This window comes from Bos grunniens, chromosome 28 (assembly GCF_055505025.1).
Source record: "Bos grunniens cultivar Pamir isolate PY7600 chromosome 28, Bosgru_T2T1.0, whole genome shotgun sequence".
NCBI lineage: Eukaryota > Metazoa > Chordata > Mammalia > Artiodactyla > Bovidae > Bos > Bos grunniens.
The window spans coordinates 15,268,493-15,293,158 of record NC_141192.1 but is presented as its reverse complement, the minus strand read 5'-3'; the positions used below and the strand labels follow the sequence as shown (position 1 = coordinate 15,293,158).

Below are 24,666 nucleotides of genomic sequence, written 5' to 3'. Positions count from 1 at the left end.
TCAGTTATAAGAGACAAACTAGTCTGTGGACTGGGCTGCTGAGAATGACTTCTGTTGTTTTGTTTTGTTTTTCGTTTTGTCTGTGCCAGATCTTAATTGCTCGATGTAGGATCTTTTAGTTGTGGCATGCAGACCCTTTAATTGTAGCTTGTGGGATCTAGTTCCCTGACCCGGGATCAAACCTGGACCCCTACACTGGGAGCGCAGAGTCTTAGCCACTGGACCACCAGGAATGACTTCTAGAACAAGATTTGAACAAGCCTGCTAGCGGAGTGCTACCTTTGCCGCAGTTAGCAAAGGTAAATATTAGGGTATCAGAAGGCCAGTATGGAACTGTTAAAGAACACGCCATTTGAACAACAACCATAACAGACCAATTCAAAAACGAGCAAAAGACTTGAATAGACATTTGTCTAAAGAATATATACAATTGCCCAGAAAGCAAATAAAAAGATGCTTAACATCCCTAGTCATTAATGGGACTCAGATCAAAATTACAGGAGATACCACTTCATACCCATTAGGAGGACCATTATTAAAACCAAAAATCAAAAAAAAGCAAGTGTTAGTAAGGGGTGTGGAAAATTAAAACACTTGTGTGTTGCTCTTGGGAATGTAAAATGATGCAACTGCTTTGAAAATGGTATGATGATTCCTGAAAAAATTAAGCAATTACTCAAATGACCCAGCAATTCCACATCTGGGTGTATACTCAAAAGAGGTGAAAGCAAGACTTGAACAGATATTTGTATACACTCATGTTTATAGCAGCGTTATTCACAATAGCCAAGAACTAAAGGCCACCCAAGTGTCCATTGATAGATGAATGAATAAACAAAATGTGATATATACATACAATGGAATATTATTTAGCCTTAGAAATGAGAAAGGTTCTGACATATGCTAAAACATGGTGAACCTTGAAGATACTCTGCAAAGGAGAATAAGGCAGACACGAAAGGACAAACACTGTAGGATTCCACTGGTTGTGTCTCAATTCAGTGCAGCTCAGTCTCTCAGTCGTGTCCAACTCTTTGCAACCCCATGGACTGTAGCACACCAGGCTTCCCTGTCCATCCACCAACTCCCGGAGCTTGCTCAAACTCATGTCCATCGAGTCAGTGATGCCATCCAACCATCTCATCCTCTGTCGTCCCCTTCTCCTCCCGCCTTCAGTCTTTCCCAGCATCAGAGTCTTTTCCATTGAGTCAGTTCTTTGCATCAGGTCGCCAAAGTATTGGAGCTTCAGCTTCAGCATCCATCCTTCCAAGGAATATTCAGGACTGATTTCCTTTCGAATGGATTGGTTTGACCTCCTTGCAGTCCAAGGGACTCTCAAGAGTTTTCTCCCAACACCACAGTTCAAAAGCATCAATTCTCAGTGCTCAGCTTTCTTTACAGTCCAATTCTCACATCCATACATGACTACTGGAAAAACCATAGCTTTGACTAGATGGACCTTTGTTGGTAAAGTAATGTCTCTGCTTTTTAATATGCTGTCCAGGTTTGTTGTACTTTTTCTTTCAAGGAGCAAGATTGTCTTTTCATTTCAAGGCTGCAGTCACCATCTGCAGTGATTTTGGAGCCCCCAAAAATAAAGTCTGTCACTGTTTCAATTGTTTCCCCATCTGTTTGCCATGAAGTGATGGAACTGGATGCCATGTTCTTAGTTTTCTGAATGTTGAGCTTTAAGCCAACTTTTTCACTCTCCTCTTTCACTTTCATCAAGAGGCTCTTTAGTTCTTCACTTTCTGCCATAAGGGTGTTGTCATCTGCATATCTGAGGTTATTGATATTTCTCTCAGCAATCTTGATTCCAGCTTCTGCTTCATCCAGCCCAGCATTTCTCATGATGTACTATGCATGGAAGTTACATAAGCAGGGTGTATATACAGCCTTGATGTACTCCTTTCCCAATTTGGAACCAGTCCGTTGTTCCCATGTCCGGTTCTAACTGTTGCTTCTTGAAATGCATACAGGTTTCTCAGGGGGCAGATAAGGTGGTCTGGTATTCCCATCTCTTCAGGAATTTTCTTAAAATTTAAGGATTTTAAGTTTATTGTGACCCACACAGTCAAAGGCTTTGACGTAGTCAGTAAAGCAGAAGTAGACGTTTTTCTGGATACTGGTTGTATCTAGAATAATAGAGACAGAAAATAGAATGGTGTTTGACAGGAGCATGCGGGAAGAAACAATGGGGAGTTTTCATTTTGCATGATGGAAAAGTTTTAAAAATAAGTGGTGGTTAATGATTGAACAACAATATAGATGTACTTAAATGCACTGAAGATTTAAGTGCTATGCGCTTAAAAATGATTGAAACAATAAAATTTCAGGTATGTATAGTTTAACACACACAGAAGAAACGTATCATCATATATGTGATGGCAGGCATTGGAAAGCCAGTACTGCTGCTCTACAACTGCAGCTGCTTCCAGACAAAAAGTGAGTGATTGTAAACTGGAGAATTACATACACACTCACACCCAACATTTCCATAATCTTTCTTGCGGATACCAAACTTTAGAAAAATGTGGCCCCTACTTCACTTTCTGCTTTTGATACTGTGCAGGGGTCCCTGTGGGGTTCCTGGGCACAAAGCCCTTCTGTGTCTCGCATTTCTTTGATTATAGGAAACAGCCTTCATTCATCCTCCGTCACCTTCCCTGAGTCCCAGTGGGTAGATTCAAGCAGTTCTTAATTAGGAAAGGAATGGGAGACCAGGGAGAAACAAACAGCCCAGAGCAGCCTTGGGGCAAGGTCCTGTTTCCCTATCAGAGGATACACACGACACCATCTTTGAGCTGTTTTGCAGATACTGAAACCCCCTCCAGGTGGGAGAAGTTAATGATTAACAATGATATTCTGTCCACAAGCATGTAGACCCCAGACCAGTTGGACCTGAAGGTTCATGATGCTGACTCCTACTTACCTCACCATCAACCTATCAAAAGAATGTCTAGGAGCTGATCACACCCTCTTGGACAATTACTGTAAAACTTCTTGTCTTCCCCAAGTTGGGACAGATGGTTTTGAGGGTATTTGCCTGCTGTTTCCCATTTTGCCTGGGAAAGCAGTAAAGCTGTTCTTTTCTACTTCAGCCAAAACTTTCTCTGAGATTTGATTCAACACTGGTGTACAGAGAAGCTCAGCTTTCAACATCACTTTTCCACATCTCATGTCAGAGGATATAGTTGGCTAAACTTAATTCACATTTAGAACCTTAGTGGCAAGGGATCCTGGAGGATAATTTTTAGTTTTTTAACCTCTGTAGTACAAAAAACAACTGGAGGGAGATTGGAAAGGATGCTGAGTGCCATTTCACCGTATTTGTCACAGACACTGAGTCAGTGGTGATTCACAGATAGTAATACTCCTTGCGTCAAGTCATCATTTCCAGTGGCCAGATTGTCCTGTAGCTGATCAGTCACAGAGATAGGGAAGGGCAAAACACAGAGCTTTAGTGAGGCAGAATAGGGAGAGTTTGTTGATAGACATTGTCTCTTTTTGTAGTTCTGGACTGATTGTGCTTGGTTTGTTACACCTAATATACAGTATTTATAGTTTTAATATAGTATTCATAACTGAGTTATTTATATTATTGTGAAGATAATAATTTAGTGCTTATCACTCCAGTGAATGCATACCACTCATTGATTAATGAATAGCCATGCTTCTGTTAAGAAATACCAGATTTGGGGAGGACTTCCCTGGTGGTCCAGTGGTTAAGACTTAGTCTTCCGAAGCACTGGGTGCAGGTTTGATCCCTGGCGGGGAAGCTTAAGGTCCCACATGCCTCATGGCCAAAAAAGCAAAAACATAAGCAAGATTGTAACAAATTTAATAAAGACTTAAAAAAAAAAAGAAATACCAGATTTAAAGTTCTTGTGTTTATGAAAGCTGTTTTCATTGTGTTAAGTATGGAGATAAGATCATAGGAAATAATGAATTATTTTGCTGTCAAGCTGTTGAAATCTCTAATCAATGTGAACTAAATTTGGAGAGAAATATTAATTTGCTAGTAAATGAACAAGTTGATATGCTGAAAATTGAATTTTTGAATAGGTTTCAAAAATTTGTCAGAGTCCATCCAAAAGATAAGATATCTGTACAGAACAGTCAGATACTTTAGTTTATGTATTATCTATGAGTTGGAACTAAGTTTGAGTAATGCCTGTTGGTACGATTCTGCATGAGTGGACTGTGTTCTCAGTGCCTTGTATTGACCTTTGATGACTAATTTCTTAATTGCTCATGATTTCAAAATAAACTTCTTTTAAGTTGTCTCTCAAGTTGAGATCTTTCCTTTATGTACCCATTAACATTTTGGACAGGCACCGTCATGCTTTTTGATGTGGGTCAAGCTTTTTGATGTGGATCAGGCTTTAATGACTACCTAGGAGTTAGTGTCCAAATAACATGTCAGAATTTTTTGATTCTGTTATTCTACTTCTAGAAATCTAACCGAAGACACTGCAGTACTGTTTGTAATAGTAATAAAATTGTGAACAGTTGCCAACATTGGGAAATCGGCAGATTATTGTATGGACATACAATGGAATGTCCTTTTCAAAGGATAGTTTGATGACGTTAAACAGAACTCATGCAACAATGTTAAGTAAAAATGTATTACGTGTGGCATGATTTCTCTGTAGAAATTTTATGTATAGAAAATACTATGTATGAAAGATAAATTAAAAAATTAAAAGTAGTTCTTGAGGCAGGTGTAATTTTGAAATTATAATTTCAGTGTTCTTCAACAGATACATTGTTCTTCTGTATATTTTTCTGTCTTTATTATAGAAGTATATGCTTTAACAGATCAAAACAATGCAGAAATTTGTAGAGTAAAAACCATAAAATTATGTCCTTAAGTCACCTAGCTAGGCAAATGAAGTCCAGTTTATCAACTTGTTCTCTTAAGGATTTTGTTTTTGTTGTCATATCTAAGAAATCTTTACTTAACCTAAATTCAAAAAGATTTTCTCATATATTTTCTTTTAGAAGTTTTCTAGTTTTAGATTTTACCTTAGGTCTATAATCCATTGAAGTTAATTTTTATATGTGGTGAGAGGTATGGATTACTGGTTTTGCATATACATATTCATTTGATCTAGCATTTGATGAAAAGACTATTCTTTCTCCACTGAATTGCCTGTGCACAACTGTAGAAAATTATATATCCATAAATATGTAGGTCCGTTTCTCAATTCTCTGTTCTGTTCCATTGATTTATTTTTATGCCAGTACTCAGTTCAGTTCAGTGGCTCAGTCATGTCTGACTCTCTGCGATCCCATGGACTGCAGCACGCCGGGCCTCCCTGTCCATCACCAACTCCTGGAGCTTACTCAAACTCATGTCCATGGAGTCGGTGACGCCATCCAACCATCTCATCCTCTGTTGTCCCCTTCTCCTCCTGCTTTCAATCTTTCCCAGCATCAGGGTCTTTTCCAATGAGTCAATGAGTCTTGTAATTAGTTATCTAATCTTATTCTTTTTCAAGCTTGTTTTGGTTATTCTGTGTCCTTTGCATTTCCATATCAGCTTTTGAAATCAAGTTTATCAGTATCTACAAAGAAACTTGTTGGGATTTTGATTGGGACTGCATGGAATTTATAGACCAAATTTGGTAAGAATTGATGCATGTCAATGAAAATCAGTCGATCTAAGAAAGAAATGGAAAATTTTATTTGAGCCAAACTGGAGACTATAACCCAAGAACAGCATGTCAGAAAACTCTCAGAGCTGTTCTACCAATTAGAAGTGTAGGCATAGTTATGTGAGTTTTTGTGTTTGTTTGTTTGTTTTTTTGAGACAGAGGGCTGTACATTAAATGACATATTATTGACAGTTTAATACTCCATATCTAAAAGTCTTGTGGCCTCTTAACAAGATCAAGAAGGAATGTTATCTTTTAAGGAGTTGTCTTATTGATGCTGGAAGAATGTTGCACTTTATGGCTGAGCAGGTGTTTCTGCCAATGGGGGAGGTTTGGTTGATGCATAATGCAGATATGCAGTTCTTGGTGGTGAAGGAAGAGGCCAAAGGCAGAGAAAAAAAATTTTTTTAATTTTATGTTTAAATTTTTCTTGTCTTGCTGTAAAATATGAATGTTTTTGTATATAAAATATGAATCCTTGTAAAATACTACTGAATTTGATTTGCTGAGATATGTTTCAGATTTTTCCTTCTATGTTCTTAAGGCTTGTCAGGCTATAGTTTTATTTTTTTGTAATGTCATGTCTGGTTTTGGTATCGGGATAATACTGGCCTTATGGAATGAATTCAGAAATATTCCCTGCTTTTCTGGAAGAATTTTATTTTAGTAGTCTGTTTCTCCCAACTTCTGTGCCATTGTTGACATGTATTTTACTTAGGTATTTACCCCATGTATCTACCATTTCTGATATTCTTCCATGCTTTGCATAGATTCTTATTTTCATATGATGGCATTTTTGTTCTGTGTGAAGGACTTCCTTTTCACATTTCTGGTGGTTCAGGTTTGCTGGAGATGAAATTATTTAGCTTTTGTGTGTCTGAAAAAGTATTTATTTTACCTTTGTTTTTTAACAACATTTTACTGGTCATAGAATTATAGGTTGTTTTTTTTTTTTTTTTCCTTTTGCTGTTTTAAAGACATTATTTCACTGTCTTCTAACTTCCATTGTTTCCTGTGAGGAATCTGCTATCATTATCTTTGTTCCTGTGTATGTAATGTATATATCTTCTCTTTTTACTTTTAAGATTTTCTCATTATCGCTGATTTTGAGTAATTTGATTATGTTATGGTGTGGTATAGTTTTTTGTGTGGTTCTAATGTTTGAAGTTTATTGAGCTTTTTGGGTGTGAGTTTATAGTTTTCACCAGATTTTGAAAAATGCTGGCCATTGGTACTTCAAAATGTTTCTTCCTGTCCTCTCCTGTCTCCTCCCTTCAGGCCACATAAATGCATCTATTAGATGGTTTGAAGTTGTCCCACCTCTCACTGATGTTCTTTTCGTTTTGTTTCTTTTTCTTTTTTTTTAATCATGGTACAATATACATAGCAAAATATTGTAATCATTTTGAAGTCCATAATTCAGTGGCATTAAGTACATTTACTTTGTGGTGCACCCATTACTATCATCCATTTCCAGAACTTTTTCATCATCCCAAATGGAAACTTTGTACCCATCAAACAGTAATTCCCCTTTGTCTCCTATTGCTCAGTCCCTGGAAACTACTATCTGCTTTCTGTCTCTATGAATTTGACCTCATCTAAAGTGAATCATACAACATTTGTCCTTTTGTGTCTGACTTACTTCATTTAGCACAAGGTCTTCAAGATTCCTTTTAAAGACTGAATAATGTTCTCTTCATTTTTAAAAGCTCTCTTTTTCCTGTGTTTGATTTTGAATAATTCATATTATGTCTTCAAGTTTACTGTGCCTCAATAGTATCTAATCAGCTATTAATCCCATCCAATGTGTTTTTTATTACATATCTTTGCAATTTCATTTCTAGAAGTTTGAGTTGGATCTTATGTGTCCATATCTCTATTTCACTTTTTGAACATATGTAATACAGTTATCATATCTGTGTTAACATCCTTGTCTGATAATTTTATTATCTGTCTGTTCTGGGTCAATTTCAATTGATTTTCTACATGTTGTAGGTGAGTTTTCCTACTTCTGTGCATGCCTGGTCATCTTTGATTGGTTCCCAGACATAGTGATTTTACCCGTTGGGTGCTGAATACTTTTGTATTCCTATTAATATTCTCCCGCTTTGTTTAGGGATATAATTAAATTACTTGAAAACAACTCTGATCCTTTTGATTCTGCTTTTAAGATATGTTTGGCTGAACCAGAGACATGTTTAGGTTTAGGGCAGGATTTCTGCATACCAGCACCAATTCTTTGTTGTGAGGGACTGTCCTATGCATTGCAGAGTGTTTTAACAGTATCCCTAGTCTCTAGTCTTTAGATGAGCCCCTAGCTGTGACAACCAAAAATATCTCTAGAAATTGCCAAATGTTTTGGGGTGCCAGTTGCCCCCACTTGAGAGCTCCTGTTTTAGGGTTAATTTTGCCTTTCTACTATGGAAAGATCTTGCTGTGTACTCTGCCTAGTGCCCCATGAATCATGAGATTTTTTTTTTCCAGCCTGGTTATTTGCGGTAGGTGCTTTTAGTGATCTTGGGTGAGTACTAGGCATTATTATCACCTCTAATCTTTCTGGGTGGTTCTTTTTTCAGTCTTGTTTGGTTTCCTCACATACAAGTGTTGATCAGCATTCAGCTGCCTGTTCAAGGGAGATTCTTTGCAAATCTCTGGAGTTCCATCTTAGTCTACGTATAGTGTTATAACAAAATTACTGTAGGCTGAGTGCCTTAACACATCTATTTCTCATGGATCTGGAGGCCAAGGAATCCACGATCAAACTGCCAGCAGATTTGGTGTCTATGAGGTCTGCTTCATAGGTGGTCTTCTTTTATCTGTGTCTTTACAGGGCAGAACAGCTGAGAGAGCTCTCTGGGGTATATAAGGGCATTAATTCTGTTCATGAGGATTCTGCCATAATGACCTAATCACCTTCTAATACTATCCCACTAGGAGTCAGAATTTCAATACAGGAATATAAGCATTCAGTCTATATCAAGTTCTCTGTCTTTCTCCCCTCTATTATTCTATCCCGTGTACACTAACCACCTTGATTCCCCTAGACTTTCACTTCCATCGCCACTCACATAGTCTGCTGGGCCTCACCCAGATTATATCCTACACCGCTCACTCATGGCAGGGGCAGTAGGGCTCGCCTTGTTTCCTCCTCTCAAGGGTCTCCTTGCTGTCTTGTGCCCACTGTTTTGAAACTGGTTTTCTCTACATATATTTTGTCTATATTTTGGCTGTTTCAGGTGGAAAAGTAAATCTGGTTTCTCTTACTGCATCTTGGTCAGAAACAGAAGTCCCTTTAACTGATAGTTGATTCATATTAATTATTGATTAAAGCTGAAAGTATTCTGAAATGTTTACTAATTTCTTCATTCTGTATATTTGTATGAAATCTATAGCTGTCATATTCTTCATTAAAAGTTTCCTGTTCCCTGTAGGTCCTGTGGTACAACAAAAATACTATGTTGTCCTGAAGCCTTTTATCATCTTCTAATATACCTCTTTAGTGCAGGTGTTCATAGTGTTAACTAAATATGGGCCTCTAACTGTATGTAGCAGTAGAGAATTAAAGGGCGTGCCCTGACCTGATGAAGTACAGCAGGGCAATGTGTCATGCTTTTAGGGCATTGCCACAGCAGGTTCAAAGACTTCTAGGGAGCTTTCTTGTACGACAACTCATATTTTCTAGCAGCTGAAACACCAGCATCAAAGCCTGTTTGTTAGTTAAATTGAGGATATAAAGAACAGATTGTTAGCCAGATTGGAGGTGATACAAGACAGAAAAAAAAAAAAATATGAGAGAGATCATTTTGAGCAGTGTATGAAATGAAACTCTACTGAAGAACAAGGCTAAAAGGATGGGAGTGATTTGGAACCCACTGGTGGTAAGCTGTTAGAAAAATGAGAAAGTGAAATAGAAATAAAACGACAGAAGGAATCTGGCCTTATTTTGTATGAGATGAGCCTCTCATACTTTTTACATTGTAATTGTTGCAGAGTTCATAGCATGCACTTGTTGGATATTCAGGGTTGAAGTAATTTAGTCAGAGAATACCTTGGGGAAAAGATATGTATGTAGTATGTAGGATGAAGCCATCTGGCTGTCTATATGTATTAACATATAGAAAAATCATTTTAAATGGAGCTATATATATGTAATAAGTGATATAAAATTATATACATCAATGTGTGTAAATTCCATGAGTTGAAGTGAATAAATCATAATTCCCTGTCCTTTGGGGTGGTGATGCTATATTATAGGTAAAAAGACTAAGACTGGAAAGCTGTTGTGGCTTTATACTGTTAAAAGCTTTGTTTGGAAACACTGATGTAAGGTTTCCAAAAACTAGGTTTGCTTTGTAGTAATCAAAATATAAACATTTAATGAGCATGTTTCTTGTTGGCTGAATATTTTTGATGGTGTAAAAAGTACTTATGTAGCTGAGTATTTGCCTTTTTCAGGTAATTATTTGTGGCAACAGTTTGTGTTGGCTAGAAGAATGCAGAAATGGCAGCTTTTTACTTTTCCTCCACATAAGGAAGCATAGAAAGTTTTCATAGCCAAAAATGCTTATGAGGGAATGATAAGCACTAAATGAATGCTTATAAGGGAATGATAAGCACTAAAACCAGGAGTTACTACATCTGGGAGGAGAGAAGGGTATTGATGTTTTGTTTTAGTTTTTAAAACTTTTAAAATCAAGTTTAACACATGTAAAGTATAGCTCATAAGTGTACGGATTGATGAATATTCAGTGTATAACTACTATTCAAATTAAGAAACGGAACATATGTATTGGAACTGTTTAATTTTTTTTTTTTTCCCCAAGCTGGGTAGTGGGCATGTGAGTATTTGTTGTGTCATTCTTTCTTCTTCTTTTTTAATGCTTTAAAGTTTACCTACTGTGTTTTTTAAAAATCATCTCAGTAGAAAATGTGGTCTTTAGTAATCTGGAAAATGTCAGAAAACCCACTGACTTTAGTTGTTGAGAAAGTACTTTAGGTTTTTCCATGTAAGCCTTTGTCTCCCATGTATCTGATAAAAGTTTAGAAGCCTGATATAGGCCCAAGTTACTGAACACTTTAAAATAGAAAAAGAACATAAACAGAACTGTGTGGGCAAAGTAGTAAAAATTATTAGTATTTTTTGAAATGGTACATTCCTTTTATAATTGAAGTATAGGGAATTCCTTGGAGGTCCAGTGGTTAGGACACAGCACTTTCACTGCTGAGGACTCAGATTCAGCCCCTGGTCAGGAACTAAGATCCCACAAGCTGTGTGGTGTGGCCACAAAAAAAAGAAAGAAAAAATTACTATAATTGCAGTATAAAATATAGCCCCTCAAATTTGTGGGCATTGAAGTGTTTTATCACTAAATCACAATGATATTTTAAGAAGGAAATTCCTTATAAGTTCTGTAATGGAATATTCAAGGTATAGGAAGAAATGAGCTATTAAGATATTTATAGATATTTATATCTGGTAAAGATTTTATATCTATTGTAGAAATTATTTGTATAGTAGATAGAAATATGTCTCATCTTAAGGGGTTTCCTGAAATTAGTTTTCCATCTACCTTTGTGGGTTTTTGGTTTTGTTTTGTTTCTTTTTGGAATCAGTTGCTGTTCAGTTCAATCAGTTGCCAAATTGTGTCCAACTGTTTGTGACCCCATAGTGCGCCAGGCCTCCCTGTCCCTCACCATCTCTCAGAGTTTGCCCAAGTTCATGTCGATTGAATCAGTGATGCCATCCAATCATTCCATCCTGTCACCCTCTTCTGCTCCTGCCTTCAGTCCTTCCCAGCATCAGGGTCTTTCCATTGAGCCGGCTGTTCAGAGCTGTTAGTGATTGCCTTCCGCTCTTCCTTCTGAGCTGGGAGCTCATCTTTTGGTGTCATATCTTTTTGCCTTTTTATACAGTTTATGGGGTTCTCATGGCAAGAATCCTGGAGTGGTTTGCCGTTGCCTCCTCCAGTGGACCACGTTTTATCAGAATTCTTCACTGTGACCATCTGTCTCAGGTGGCCCTGCATTGCATGACTCATAGCTTCACTGAGTTATTCACGCTGCTTCACCACGACAAGGCAGTTTAGAGGCAGGAGAGATATTTATCCCTCAAACGTGAAGATTTCTAAAATTTGATTTATTTTCACATATGACACATCTTTCTGTATATTTCATTTTATGAAAGTGTTGAGTTATTTTTCTCAATTGTTCTCACCAGTAGTCTTTTTCTAATTAAGTTATGGCCTGCTATGGTATGGGAAAGCCACTTGTAAAATATTACCAAAAAAACATTTTATAAAACTGTTTGGTTATTAGCTTTCCTCTGCTACTGAATTTATGTGTATAAACTTATTAGAATGTAAATCTATTGAAAACTACTCATTAATGAATAATTTTATTTCTTTTTTCTTGTCCAGAAGCCAATATAGCAGTGTGGATGAATAACTGTTTCTGGTGTATTTATGTGTTTAATCCTCAAAGAAGTTGCTAGGGCATGTTGAGTTTTTGTTTATTTTCCTATTTTCCCTTGACAGACAGTTGAAGAAGAAATGGCTGTTCCTAATCAACTCTGCATTCGCCGCTGGACTACCAAGCATGTAGCTGTTTGGCTGAAGGATGAAGGCTTTTTTGAGTATGTGGATGTTTTATGCAACAAGCACCGACTTGATGGAATCACATTGCTTACATTGACTGAATATGATCTCCGATCTCCTCCTCTGGAAATCAAAGTCTTAGGGGACATTAAAAGGTTAATGCTCTCAGTTCGAAAATTGCAGAAAATACATATTGATGTTTTAGAAGAGATGGGCTACAACAGTGACAGTCCCATGAGTCCCATGACTCCATTTATCAGTGCTCTTCAGAGTGCAGAGTGGCTCTGTAATGGGGAGCCTTCACATGACTGTGATGGACCCATCACTGATTTGAATTCTGATCAGTACCAGTATGTGAATGGTAAAAACAAACATTCTATTCGAAGACTGGACCCAGAGTATTGGAAGACCATACTGAGTTGTATATATGTTTTCATAGTATTTGGATTTACATCTTTCATAATGGTTATTGTCCACGAGCGAGTGCCTGACATGCAGACCTATCCACCACTCCCAGATATATTCTTAGACAGGTAAGTTTTCTTTCTAGTTACCAAATTTGTAGAAGATAGTTATAATAGCAGTGATAATATATTCATGACAATTAGGTTATTACTGTTGCTTTGGTTGATATATACTTTCCATTTACTTTATCTGGTAATAGTAAAGATAGTCTTTGGAATTGCCTTTTTCCCTTAAACTAGACCTTAAGTCTAGATGAGTAGAAAGAACCACTCCTTATTTTATTTTTCCATGTTATATTTCTATTTTTCTATGTTATAGCTGTAATATTTTCTATATTTACGTTATAGCTCCTTGGGCACTTCATATTTTAAAAGGGTTTCCTGGAATGTTATTTGTAATAGATGGAATTAGGTTATTATTTTTTTTTTTTTTAAAGATGAACAGGGTTTTGCTTTTCTAAAAATGTGGGGAAGTCTCCTGTGTCATCAAATAAATTAGAATTATCACAGATGCTACAAACTGATTGTTGATAGTATTCTGTTGGTTTATAAATACTGAGTGCATAAAAAAGAATACAGTATATTAAATGAAAAATAGGAATAGAACAAAACTTGAAACTATAGTTTTTTATATTTGTGATTTTAAAACGTCTTTTTAGTTTGTATTGCTATCTTGTTTGTTTTTATAAAATATTGTACCCTTCTGAAAGTGCCTTATAGTATATGGGTTTTTTTTTTAATGAAGTGAATTACAGTGTCCACGTTAAGGTGGCAGAATGACACATATATCATGTTTTATTCTCTCTCAAGCCCTGACAAAAAGCATAGTGAAGAAGTTATGTTTGTTTGTTGGTCATAAATTATAAACACAAGGAAAGGGCAGATAAGAGAGGAGAAGAGAGCCGTACATTTTTGAATGTTTGAAAGCAGATGGGTGAGTAGCAACAAGCAGAGCTAAAGTAACCTAATTCTAAAGCAGCCATCAGGAAAACTGAGAAACAACCCAATCTAAGTTGCAGATTTCTCAAAGCTCTGGATACTATGAGCTTTGAGAAAGGGTGATGCTAAAAGAAAAAAAAAAAGAATGAAAGCTGTTTAAGAAACTGTTAGATCCTTGTATCTCCTTCCCTGTTTTATCGTACGCATTTTTTCCAACAGAAGACCCTAAGGAAGTAAAGAAGATAGCATGTGGATAAGAGTACTCTAGGCAGAAGAAACAGCAGGGTGCAAAAGTCCTGAATTGTTAGTAGGCTTAGCATGTTTAAGGAACACCAATTGAGAGATGGGGAGAACAGTTGGAGATGAGATCTAAGAGCAGACAGGAATCCAGACTGTCTGTGTACTTGTTGACAATTGTAAGGACTTTAGCTTTCATTCTAAGTGAAGAGGGAAGCCATTGAAAAGCATTTAGGATAAGAGCAGAGTGATCTAATGCCCATTTTAAAAGGGCACTCTAATGGTTGTTGCATTGAGAACAGCATGAGGATAGGGATGGGAAAGCAGAGGTTAGTTCAGTTATTGGAATTCATCTAGACAAAGATGAGGTGAGTTGGATTAGGATAGTAGTGGTACACACATATATGTGTGTGTGTTTGCAACAAGATTTGCTGATGGATTTGCATGTAAGGTGTAGGAAAAAGAGAGAATTCAAGGATTATTCCAAGATTTTTGACTTGAGCATCTGGAAGGATGAAGTTGCCCTTTATAGAGGTGGGAAGACTGTGGAAAGACTTCCAACTTCTTGGAGAAAAAAGTGAGGGTTTGGTTTTAGACATGTCATGTTTGAGGTATGTTTTACACCAAATCAGATGTCAAGTAAGAGATGGGAAGATGAGTTAGAGTTCAGAGAGTCTGGGCTGAAATTTGGGAGTTACGAGCATAAGTAAAACTGTGATAATTGGTTAATGTCTCCTAGGTGGTGAGTTTAGAAGGGAAAGGAAGAAGATTGAAGATTGATCCCAAGAATAAGTATAATATCTAGAGGTCAGAAGAGTAAGTCAAAATCAGTAAAGAAGACTGAGGAAGTCAGGGCAGAGAGAGCAAGAGAGTATTCTGGAAGCCAAGTTTGTTTGTTTTTTAAGTATTTTTAGAAGACAGGAATAATTTATAATTAACTGTGTCAGATGCTACAGAGGGGTCAAGTAAGATGAGGTTAAATGACTGTTGACCCTGACCAGGGCAAAAGCCTGATTGTAGTGGATTCAAGAGAGAATGTGAGACTGGAATATACCCAAAGGTGTATCTCCACACATATGAAGCAGCATATGTACAAAGTTATTCATTGTGACATTATGTGTAAAAATTATAAATATTGGAAATACTGTAAATGCTTATCCACAGAAAACTGGCTGAATACACTGTGGTATACTTACACAACAGAGTATTATCTAATCATAGAAAAGAATGAGGAAGATTTCTGTGAACTGATGAAATGGTTTGTAAGAAAAACTCAGTAGCAATGAAGCACCATGAGCATCCAGATCATGGTTCCTAAATCCCAACCTCTACTAAAGGAACAGACCAGGACTCCTTAGAGAAATGGCTGATTTTAAGTTTGGAGCATGGTAAGCATAAAATGAGCATGAAATAGATCTTATGCCATAAAGCAAGGAAGTGGAAACCAATGGAAACCTATCAAAATAACATAAGATCTGGTTTTAAGGGGCTCCCACTAATCAAATTAGGACAGTCAGAACATCAAGAAGCATAATGATGGTAATGAATTATAATATACTAAGAATCTATGAACCCATAGTGATAAACAAAACCAAGAAGTTCCTCAAGGGAATTATAAGAGAAGTTGAAGAGCCAAACCCAAACACAGTACATGAACTTTAATTGGATCCTTGATCAAGAAAAAAAAACTGCTGGAAGAACATTTTAGGGATAATTAGGAAAATTTGAATATAGATTGCATATCAAATGATACAATATAACACTAAGTATTACAGTTTCCTGGGTATAATAGTGTATTGGGTTATAAAGAAGGTACCCTTGATCTTAGGACATATATGTTGAAGTTTTAGAGAAGAAGTGTCACAATGTTTGCAACTTTTCAGGAAAGATTTAGTCTCAGAGAGAAAGTATGTGTGTGTGTGTGTAGGTATGTAAAGAAAGAGAGAAATAAAGCAAATGTGGGGAAATGTTATTGTAAACAATGAATAAATTTAAATAAAAAATATAAAGTGTTTATTCTTTAAAGTTTTTTGTTGTTGTTGTTATCAGAATTTTTCAAAGTTAAAAAAAGAGGAAGGGCAAAGAAATGATGTGAGAGAGAGAAGGAAAATGGGAGGAGAGAAACTGGAAACAATCAAGTCTTACAGGCCCCTAAAAGTTTTCCTGTAAGGGCAGCAGAGAAATGGAGCTGTAGCTTGGAGAGGAGTCACCAGGGTTTTATTTTGGATGGACCATATTGTATAGCGTGGCTGTTGTACTGATGATGGGAATGACCCAATTTAAGGGAAAGAATATGAGAGGGTATAATTGATGGAGTAATGTCCTTAAGTAGATAACAAGGGGTTGGATCTTGTAGGTGGGTGAGGCAGGTCTTTCTTAGTGACATGATCTATTCATTCATAACAGGGGAGGATAGAAAATATGGAAACAGATATAAGATTGCCAGTTGTGTTGGTAGAGCATGAGGAAGTACTCTGCTGATTGTCTTTATCTTCTCTGAAAACAGATTTAGAAGAGAGAGAAGGTCAGAGGTTTGAGGAGAAAGGATAAGTGTGAAATGGCCGTCTATGAATGAATAGACTTGTGTGATGTAGCAGCAGCACTAAGGGCCTGCTTGAAGTTAATAGGTTGACTTCGTGTTTTTTCACCACTCAACTGCACAGATACAGGTATAGACTAGGTAGATAGTTGGATTTTGGTGGGGTCAAAACTTTGCTAGGCAGTACAGTAAAGGAAGAAGAAGAAAGAGAGTGAGTATAATGACTGACTTAGGTGGATAAGGAGGTATGGGAGGATATGAAGTAGGTGAAGGACAGAAGAAGTGTTATTAAGATCTATGGATTTTGGGTCTCAGAATTATTAAAGTTGGAGAACTAGGAGGAGTAAGATGGAAAAACAAGAAATGTTGGTTAGTATAGGATTCTTGACCTTGAGCTGTGAAGAATAATCTTGGTGATGACAAGATCCAATTTATAACAGTGGGTGTAGGTCACTGAAGTGGAGTCAAAGAAGAAGTTGGAGGAAAAGTAAAAAGAGGAGTGAGAAGAACAAATATCACAACAAAAGAAGCTTTGGAGTGATATTGAACCAAAAACTCAAATCTCAAATCAGAGAATGAATGCTGAGGTTCTGTAGATGACTATAACAAGGCATAATGAGAAAAAAGAGGGGAAGTGATCATGAGGATTTTATTTTAAAGTGTACAATTGAGTGGGTTTTAGTATATTTATAAAGTTGTGCAGCCATCACCACTACTTCCAGAACATTTTCAACACTCTAAATAAAGTCATATTATCAGTCCCACCCCATTTCCCTTCTCCCTCTAGGCTCTGGCAAGCAGATCTACTTTCTATGGATTTCTTGTGGACATTTCATATAATGGCCGTACACAACATGTGGCCTTACTTTGTGTCTGGCTTCTTTAATTTAGCATACTGTTTCTAAGATTCTTCCATATGAGTAGTATGCATCTGTACACCATTCCTTTTTATTACAGAATATTATTTCATTGTATGGATATACTGCATTTAGCTTATCCATTCATTAATTGATGAATGTTTGAGTTGGGTTCACTTTTTGGCTACTATTGATACTTCTGCTATGAACATTCATATACAGAGTTGTGTATGGACATATGTTTTCAGTTTGCAATGGGGATTTGAAACCAAATTTTGCCTAACATGCTACAGTGCCACCAGCTACAAAGCCTCATGCTCCTGAATATCAGCTTCATTCACAGGAGAATAGTAGCAGGAGCTGTCAGCATTCCTTCCATATCCTCTTGGATTGCTTTTCCATTTTCTTGCACATTTATACTCCCAGCATCCAGCAGTTGTGTGTCTTTGTTAGAGGACTGCTCTTGGGCTGCTGGGATACACTTTGCCTGCTTAAAAAGAGAACCAGACATGCTTGGAACTTTCCATCCTTAGCAGCAGCTCTTAACCGATGATGTGAGGTTGGGTATATGTATTTCATTTCTCTTTGCCCAAGTTAGGAACAGCTTTTAGGTTGGACCTGCACTGTCTCCCAGGTTCCCCACAGAACTGAGCCAAAGTTGCCCTTGCCTGAGTTTACCACAGAGGTTTGCTTGATGTTTCACCCTTGCCTTGCTTCCTTGCCTTCCTGATCTCATTTCCCCATTACTCTATGATTTTCCCTTGGGAACATTCCTAATCACTTTCACAGTGATCTTTGTTGTGTCAAGCTTACTTGACACAATTCCAAGAGCTTCAGCACATCATAAACAAAAAATTAGGAAACAGATGCTTTTAGAGGCAGGCCCACTTACATGTGAGGAGAGATAGCTAATAACCATAATAACAAGGGAGGAAACAGAAGCACTGTAAAAAGCACACATAAATTATGGAAAAGCCACATCAATCTCAGGCTTAACTGCCTTTAATTTCTCAGTAGTCCCTGAGGTCATTACCTTGTCCAGTGTAATAGTCTGTGTTCATAGTAATGACTCTGAATTATGAAGGAAAATTAAATTATATCCCGAAAAAAAAGGAAAAACATGTATACTGCACTTTAGAAAACATTACATCAAAATAAATTTGAGATATTGAAAACACATTTGACAATTTCCTTACAATGCTTCACTAAAAAACAAACAGGAAAAAGCAGAGATGGTGGTTCCCAATAATCCAATGAAGGCAGAAGCAGTGATAATAATGAAAATTTGTAAAGTAGAAAGCTAAGTGCCTATTGTGAGATTAAGGACTAGCAGCGCCTAAGAGGTGAGTTTATTGGTACTGCGGTGCTCCAGAAAAACTTTCAAAACAAGAGGCATTAAGCATCTCTCAAGACAGGGTATAGATAGAAGCTAAATATGGGAGAACTGGTTAAAAATCTATTTAAGACCTGTTCTACTGCAACTGAAGACAGGTAGTTTGTTCTCGAACATAGTTGATGGGAGGGTCTCTGGACTCGGGGACACCATTCCCAGATGAGAACAAAGGGGCGTGTTTCATTGTATTTTCAAGGTGATTAACTATAAATCTATGGACTGATCACAAGACTTCAAGCTCCCTTCCTTAAGTAGCCAGACTAACTTCCCATCCCCAGTCATACCAGCCCCAATCCTCCAAGCAAGGGAACAAATTCCTCTCCGTGGAAAACCTGCAGAAGAGAAAAGGACTGTAGATACTGGAGGGTGCACTGACTTCAGTATTAATAGGTTGTGGCACATGGGCTCAGTAGTTGGGGGTCCCCGCTCCAGAGCACAGGCTCGGTAGTTGTGGCACATGAACTTAGTAGCTCCACAGCGTGTGGGATCTTCCCAGATCAGGGATTGAACCCGTCTCCTGCACTGGCAGGCAGATTCTCTACCACTGAGCCACCAGGGAAGCTCTTGATAGTTTCTTAAGAAGTTAAACATATTCTTAACATAGAACTCAATGATGTCATTCCTAGGTATTTGCCCAAGAAAAATGAAAACGTATGTCCATGCAAAGACCTGTTCATAATCACCCAAACCTGGAAATAGCCCAGAATACCCATAGCTTGTGAATGGATAAGGAAATTGTGGACAAAGAATTGTACACACAGTTACATGGATGAATCTGAAATATATTACATGAAAATAGCCAGATACAAAAGGTGTTTGGACAAACATTGTTTGATTGCCTTTATATGCCATTCTAGAAAAGGCAAACCTGTAGGCATCAGAAGTCAGATCAGTGATGGCCGCACAGCTGAAAGTAAAGGAGGAGACTGATGACAGTGAAGGGACACGAGAAGCTTTTGGAGTGATGAAAGTGTTCCGTTATCTTTATTGTAGTGGTGATTCATGACCGAATGTTTGTCAAGACTCATGGAACTCTATAGCTAAAAATGGTGAATTTTTAAATTAAACCTCAGTAGATTTGACATTAAAAACAAGTTCATCTTGTAGTCCCTCATCTGAGAAAATAATTCAAGGATACACTACATCAAAACTAAGAAGTAAATTGAGAAAGAGGAGGACATGCTGCTGCTATTGCTGCTAAGTCACTTCAGTCGTGTCCGACTCTGTGCGACCCCAGAGACGGCCGCCCACCAGGCTTCCCCGTCCCTGGGACTCTCCAGGCAAGAACACTGGAGTGGGTTGCCATTTCCTTCTCCAGTGCATGAAAGTGAAAAGTGAAAGTGAAGTCACTCAGTCGTGTCCGACTCTAGCGACCCCATGGACTGCAGCCCACCAGGCTCCTCCGTCCACGGGATTTTCCAGGCAAAAGTACTGGAGTTGGGGTGCCATTGCCTTCTCCAGAGGAGGACATGGGATTCAGGAAATAGTGTATCCAATATAGAAAAGAATTCCCAAGATGAGGGTTAAGTTTTACTCTAAGAAACACCATGCAGAAGGAGTAGAAAATGCAGGCTTTCCAAAGAAGGAGCTCTTGGATAGATTTCTCTATCTCAATTCTCAATTTCTTGATATTGATAGAATAGTCTGGAGGTGAATTGGTGATAGGCACCCAAGAAACAGAACAGGAAGTTCCTAGCTCCAGAGAATTGTAAAAAGTTTTATGAGAGATTGTATTCCATTATCTTAACTATGAACTACACTTAAAATTTTATTTTTTTATTTTTTTTTCTAATTTTATTTTATTTTTAAACTTTACATAATTGTATTAGTTTTGCCAAATATCAAAATGAATCCGCCACAGGTATACATGTGTTCCCCATCCCGAACCCTCCTCCCTCCTCCCTCCTCCCTCCCCATACCATCCCTCTGGGCCGTCCCAGTGCACCAGCCCCAAGCATCCAGCATCATGCATCGAACCTGGACTGGCAACTCGTTTCCTACATGATATTTTACATGTTTCATTGCCATTCTCCCAAATCTTCCCACCCTCTCCCTCTCCCACAGAGTCCATAAGACTGTTCTATACATCAGTGTCTCTTTTGCTGTCTCGTACACCGGGTTATTGTTACCATCTTTCTAAATTCCATATATATGCATTAGTATACTGTATTTATGTTTTTCCTTCTGGCTTACTTCACTCTGTATAATAGGCTCCAGTTTCATCCACCTCATTAGAACTGATTCAAATGTATTCTTTTTAATGGCTGAGTAATACTCCATTGTGAACTACACTTAAAATTTTACATTAAGTAAAAGCCAAAAATTATTTGAAACAGAATTATGAAATAATATTGAGAGCATGGGAGAGAGAGAGTGTGTGTGTGTATTTGTATGTGCTTTTGTGTGTGTTATCAGAAGATACAATGTCAAATAAAACACAAGAATGAAAGTGATTGCCTTTGGGGAGCAAGAATTACATTTAGGCTGAGGGTGAGGCAGTAAAAGTTTTTACTTTTACCATAAAAACTGTGTGCTTTGTTGCTCGGTTGTGTCTGACTCTTTAGGACTCCATGAACTATAGCCCCAGGCTACTCTGTCCATGGGGATTCTCCAGCCAAGAATACTGGAGTGGGTTGCCATGCCCTCCTCCAGGGGATCTTCCCTACCCTGGGATCGAGCCCAGGTCTCCTACATTTCAGGTGGATTCTTTACTATCTTAGCCACCAAGGAAGCCCATTTACATATATACCTTTTTAAAAATTGTTTTAAAAGTTTTAAGGTTTTAGAAGTCATTTAAAGGAATCTTTTATCTGAAAATTTGTATTATGTGAAATAACCTTTTTCCCCATAATGCTAGATAAATAAGGCAACAACAGATTAAAAATACACAAGAGGAATTTTTTTTTGAGGTAATAGGTAAAAGATGAGTCCCTGAATGAAGATGATTCTCTCTCTTCAGTTACTCTGAGTAAGGTTTGAGTAGACTGTTAATATCTTCCAGATTTCATGTTTTCTTTTTTAAAATACCTTTAGTTCCTTAGTTATAAAATTAATGTGCCATAGTATGGAAAATTTTAGTGTAAATTAACAAAGAATAAAAATACAACTCAATAATCTTATCATTCAGTGATGACCTATTTGGAGTAATTCATTTCCGTCGTCTTCTTCCACCACACTTCTCATTCCTCCTCCTTTATTTTTCTTCCTTGTTCTTTTTCTTCCTCTTCTTCTCCCCACCCCCTTCTTTCTTTTTAATTGAGAAAAGTGACACGTCTTTTACTGGTGGGTAATCACAGGCGCTGCAGATTTAGTATGGAAAGAGAGATCAATGGAAAAGACAGAAGAAACAGAAATATAAAACAAAGGAGGGCAGAGAGAGACAAGAAAAGAAGTAAAACGAAACAAAAATTCTATTTACTTTGAAAACAAAATACACTAAACAAACAACCAAAAAAAAGAGTAGTTGAGTTCAAGTCCTGACAGTGTGGATTCTGAAATGCATATCATTTAAGAAGTGAGCCTTTTCCCCCCTTCCCTTTTGGGAGCAGTCCTGTATCTGGGTCTGTCATGCTATGGGGAAGGAGAAAAGAGTTGTAACTTCTCTGCAGAGAACCATAACTGGGAATCACAGACAAAAGAGGTTCAAATAGTTTCATAAAACTATTTTATGAAATAGTTTTTTTTTCCTCAGGTTTTCCAGATACCATCTTCTAAAAGAAGTAACAGATAAAGAAAATACCTTTTTTTTTTTTTTTCTTTTAATATTTCTTTATTTGGCTGAGCCAGATCTTAGTTGCAGCATGTGGGATCTAGTTTCCTGACCAGGAACCGAACCCTGGTCCTCAGCCTTAGGAGCACGGAGTCTTAGCCACTGGACCACCAGGGAAGTCCCAAGAAAATACTTTTAAGGTCATTATTAGAAGAGTATCTTATTGAAAAGGGTGGCACCATTTGCATACATGTACTTCATGTCAGTCCAAAAATGTAACTTTCTTCCTTTCCAGCGTTCCTAGAATTCCATGGGCCTTTGCCATGACAGAAGTATGTGGCATGATTCTGTGCTATATTTGGCTCCTGGTTCTTCTTCTTCACAAGCACAGGTACCTCTCTTATTTAAAATTACAAGACTGAAAATGTTTTGACTATCTTACGTAAAGGTCATCAAACCTTGTTTCTTCCTTTGCTGTTTCCTTATTAATTTCCTTCTCTAGTTATTATAACATTACAGTTATTGGTACAGAAAAATATTTTGGGTTTGATCGGCAAAAGAGTCAACCTGAGGTAGTACCTATATATTTAGTAATATTCCAAATATGTTTTGCAGGGAAAGATGGTGATATATAGCCATGGGCTAACTACTAACAGTCTAAGTCTAGCCTTCCCTTTCTCTGTAAGCAAATTGGAAATGTCACTGTCTATAGAAGGGTTGGGACCCCTCCAGGGAACAGTCTTCTGGCAGATGTTGGGGTGGAAGAAACTATTCTCTGCTTGAAGGAGGCCCAGTAAAAAGAGAGATCATTTTGCACATCATGCACATCTAGCAAGTGTAGTTTACTATAGATAATATAGGAAATTGCTGAATAGGAAAGGTGCTTCTTTTGTACTTTCACAAGAAATATAAAGGGAAGAATTTTTTCATTAAAAAAGAAAGAGAAGCATAAGAGAAGGCTCCTTTCTTATATAATTAAAAAGGGGAAATTATTTAAAAAATAAGACATAGTGTGAACTCTAAAAAGCAATATAAATTGATTTATGTACAACAGAAAAACAGACTCACAGACATAGAAAACAAACTTATGGTTAGCAAAGGGGAAGTATGTGTGTGAGAAAGGAAGGGTGAGAATAAATTAAGAGTATGGAATTAACAGATACACACCACAGTACTGTAATATAAAATATATAAGCAACAAGGATTAAGGCATAGTAAAGAAAAAATTAAAGAACTGACAAAGTTTGTGGATCTTCTGTCTGTTGTCTTTGGATACTGAAGAAGAATAGGGACATTTGCTTGATTTTTTATTCTTTCTCCTCACCAGGAGGTGCTTAAGGTAAACCACAGCAATGGGCTTTTGCTCCTAAGCAGCAGTTATTTCATTGCTTTGAAGGTGAAAAGAAAGTTTGACGATTGCTGTTGTCACACTTTTAGGCCATATTGCACTTCATTCTCTTTTACTCTGCAGGAATATTTATAACTAGATTGCTTAAAACCAGAAGTGGTTTAAAAACACGTGTATCACTGCTGCTTTCTGATTTAACTTTGCCTCACAAGACCCTGTAGATCTGAATTGATCCACTCTTTCAAAACAAGAGTTGAGTTTATATAGGAAACCTTGGTAGGTTTGGCAAAGTGCAGCAACTAAATGCAAGTTTTGATGTTTACTTAGTCAAACAAAGTGTTTCTCAAAGTGGTCTTTGTGCCACTTTCATTAGAATCACCTGGGCTCTCGTTAAAACCCAGGTTCTTTGTTATCTTCTTTAAAAACCTCACAAAATGATAACTTGGAAGAAAGAAGGCAGAAACCTTTGCTCTGGACTTTCCACCATATGATAAGAAAATTCTCCATAAATCTTGTGTTAAGATATTTTTATTGCATCACTGAGCTTGCAGGAAGACAGAAAAATCCCAAAGATCCCCAAACACACATACACGTGAAGAAGAAAACAAAGAAAAAATAACCTATGATGTAAAATCAGAGGAATGAATACACATCTTTGAAAAAAGCAGGGTTACACTGGTTGTATTGCCAAAGCTGAGATAAGGAGACTAAGCCTTAGGTATGTAACAAAGTTGAGTGGCTGATAGGAGAACTCCCAGATTAAGCTGTGGATGTTGGAATGGGCTAGACTGTTCTCAAGTCAGTAGTGCTAACTGACTCTCAACAAATTTAATTCTTCTCTGGATGATAGTGTGTTCAATTTAGGCTCCTGTGGTTTCTCAAAATGTTGGAGAGCAGGGCCTATTAAGAAAAGTAAGAAATGGTAGA

The 24,666-nt window shown here is 37.3% G+C and overlaps 1 protein-coding gene across 9 annotated transcripts in view; it reads left to right on the top strand.

Moving 5' to 3' along the window:
- Positions 1-24,666, top strand: part of SAMD8 (sterile alpha motif domain containing 8) — a 123,327-nt gene that overhangs the window by 82,892 nt on the left and 15,769 nt on the right. For 5 of the 9 annotated variants that reach the window (XR_015156788.1, XM_086381895.1, XM_086381894.1 and 2 more), the window contains 2 exons: positions 12,194-12,786; positions 22,687-22,782. Coding sequence is in view for 7 of the 9 variants with exons in the window: in XM_086381895.1 (XP_086238021.1) it covers positions 12,194-12,786; positions 22,687-22,782 (689 nt within the window). In the remaining 2 variants the exon portion in view is untranslated. The remainder of the gene's footprint in view (positions 1-12,193; positions 12,787-22,686; positions 22,783-24,666) is intronic. The other 4 variants (XR_015156789.1, XM_086381899.1, XM_086381897.1 and 1 more) reach the window with 1 other exon arrangement.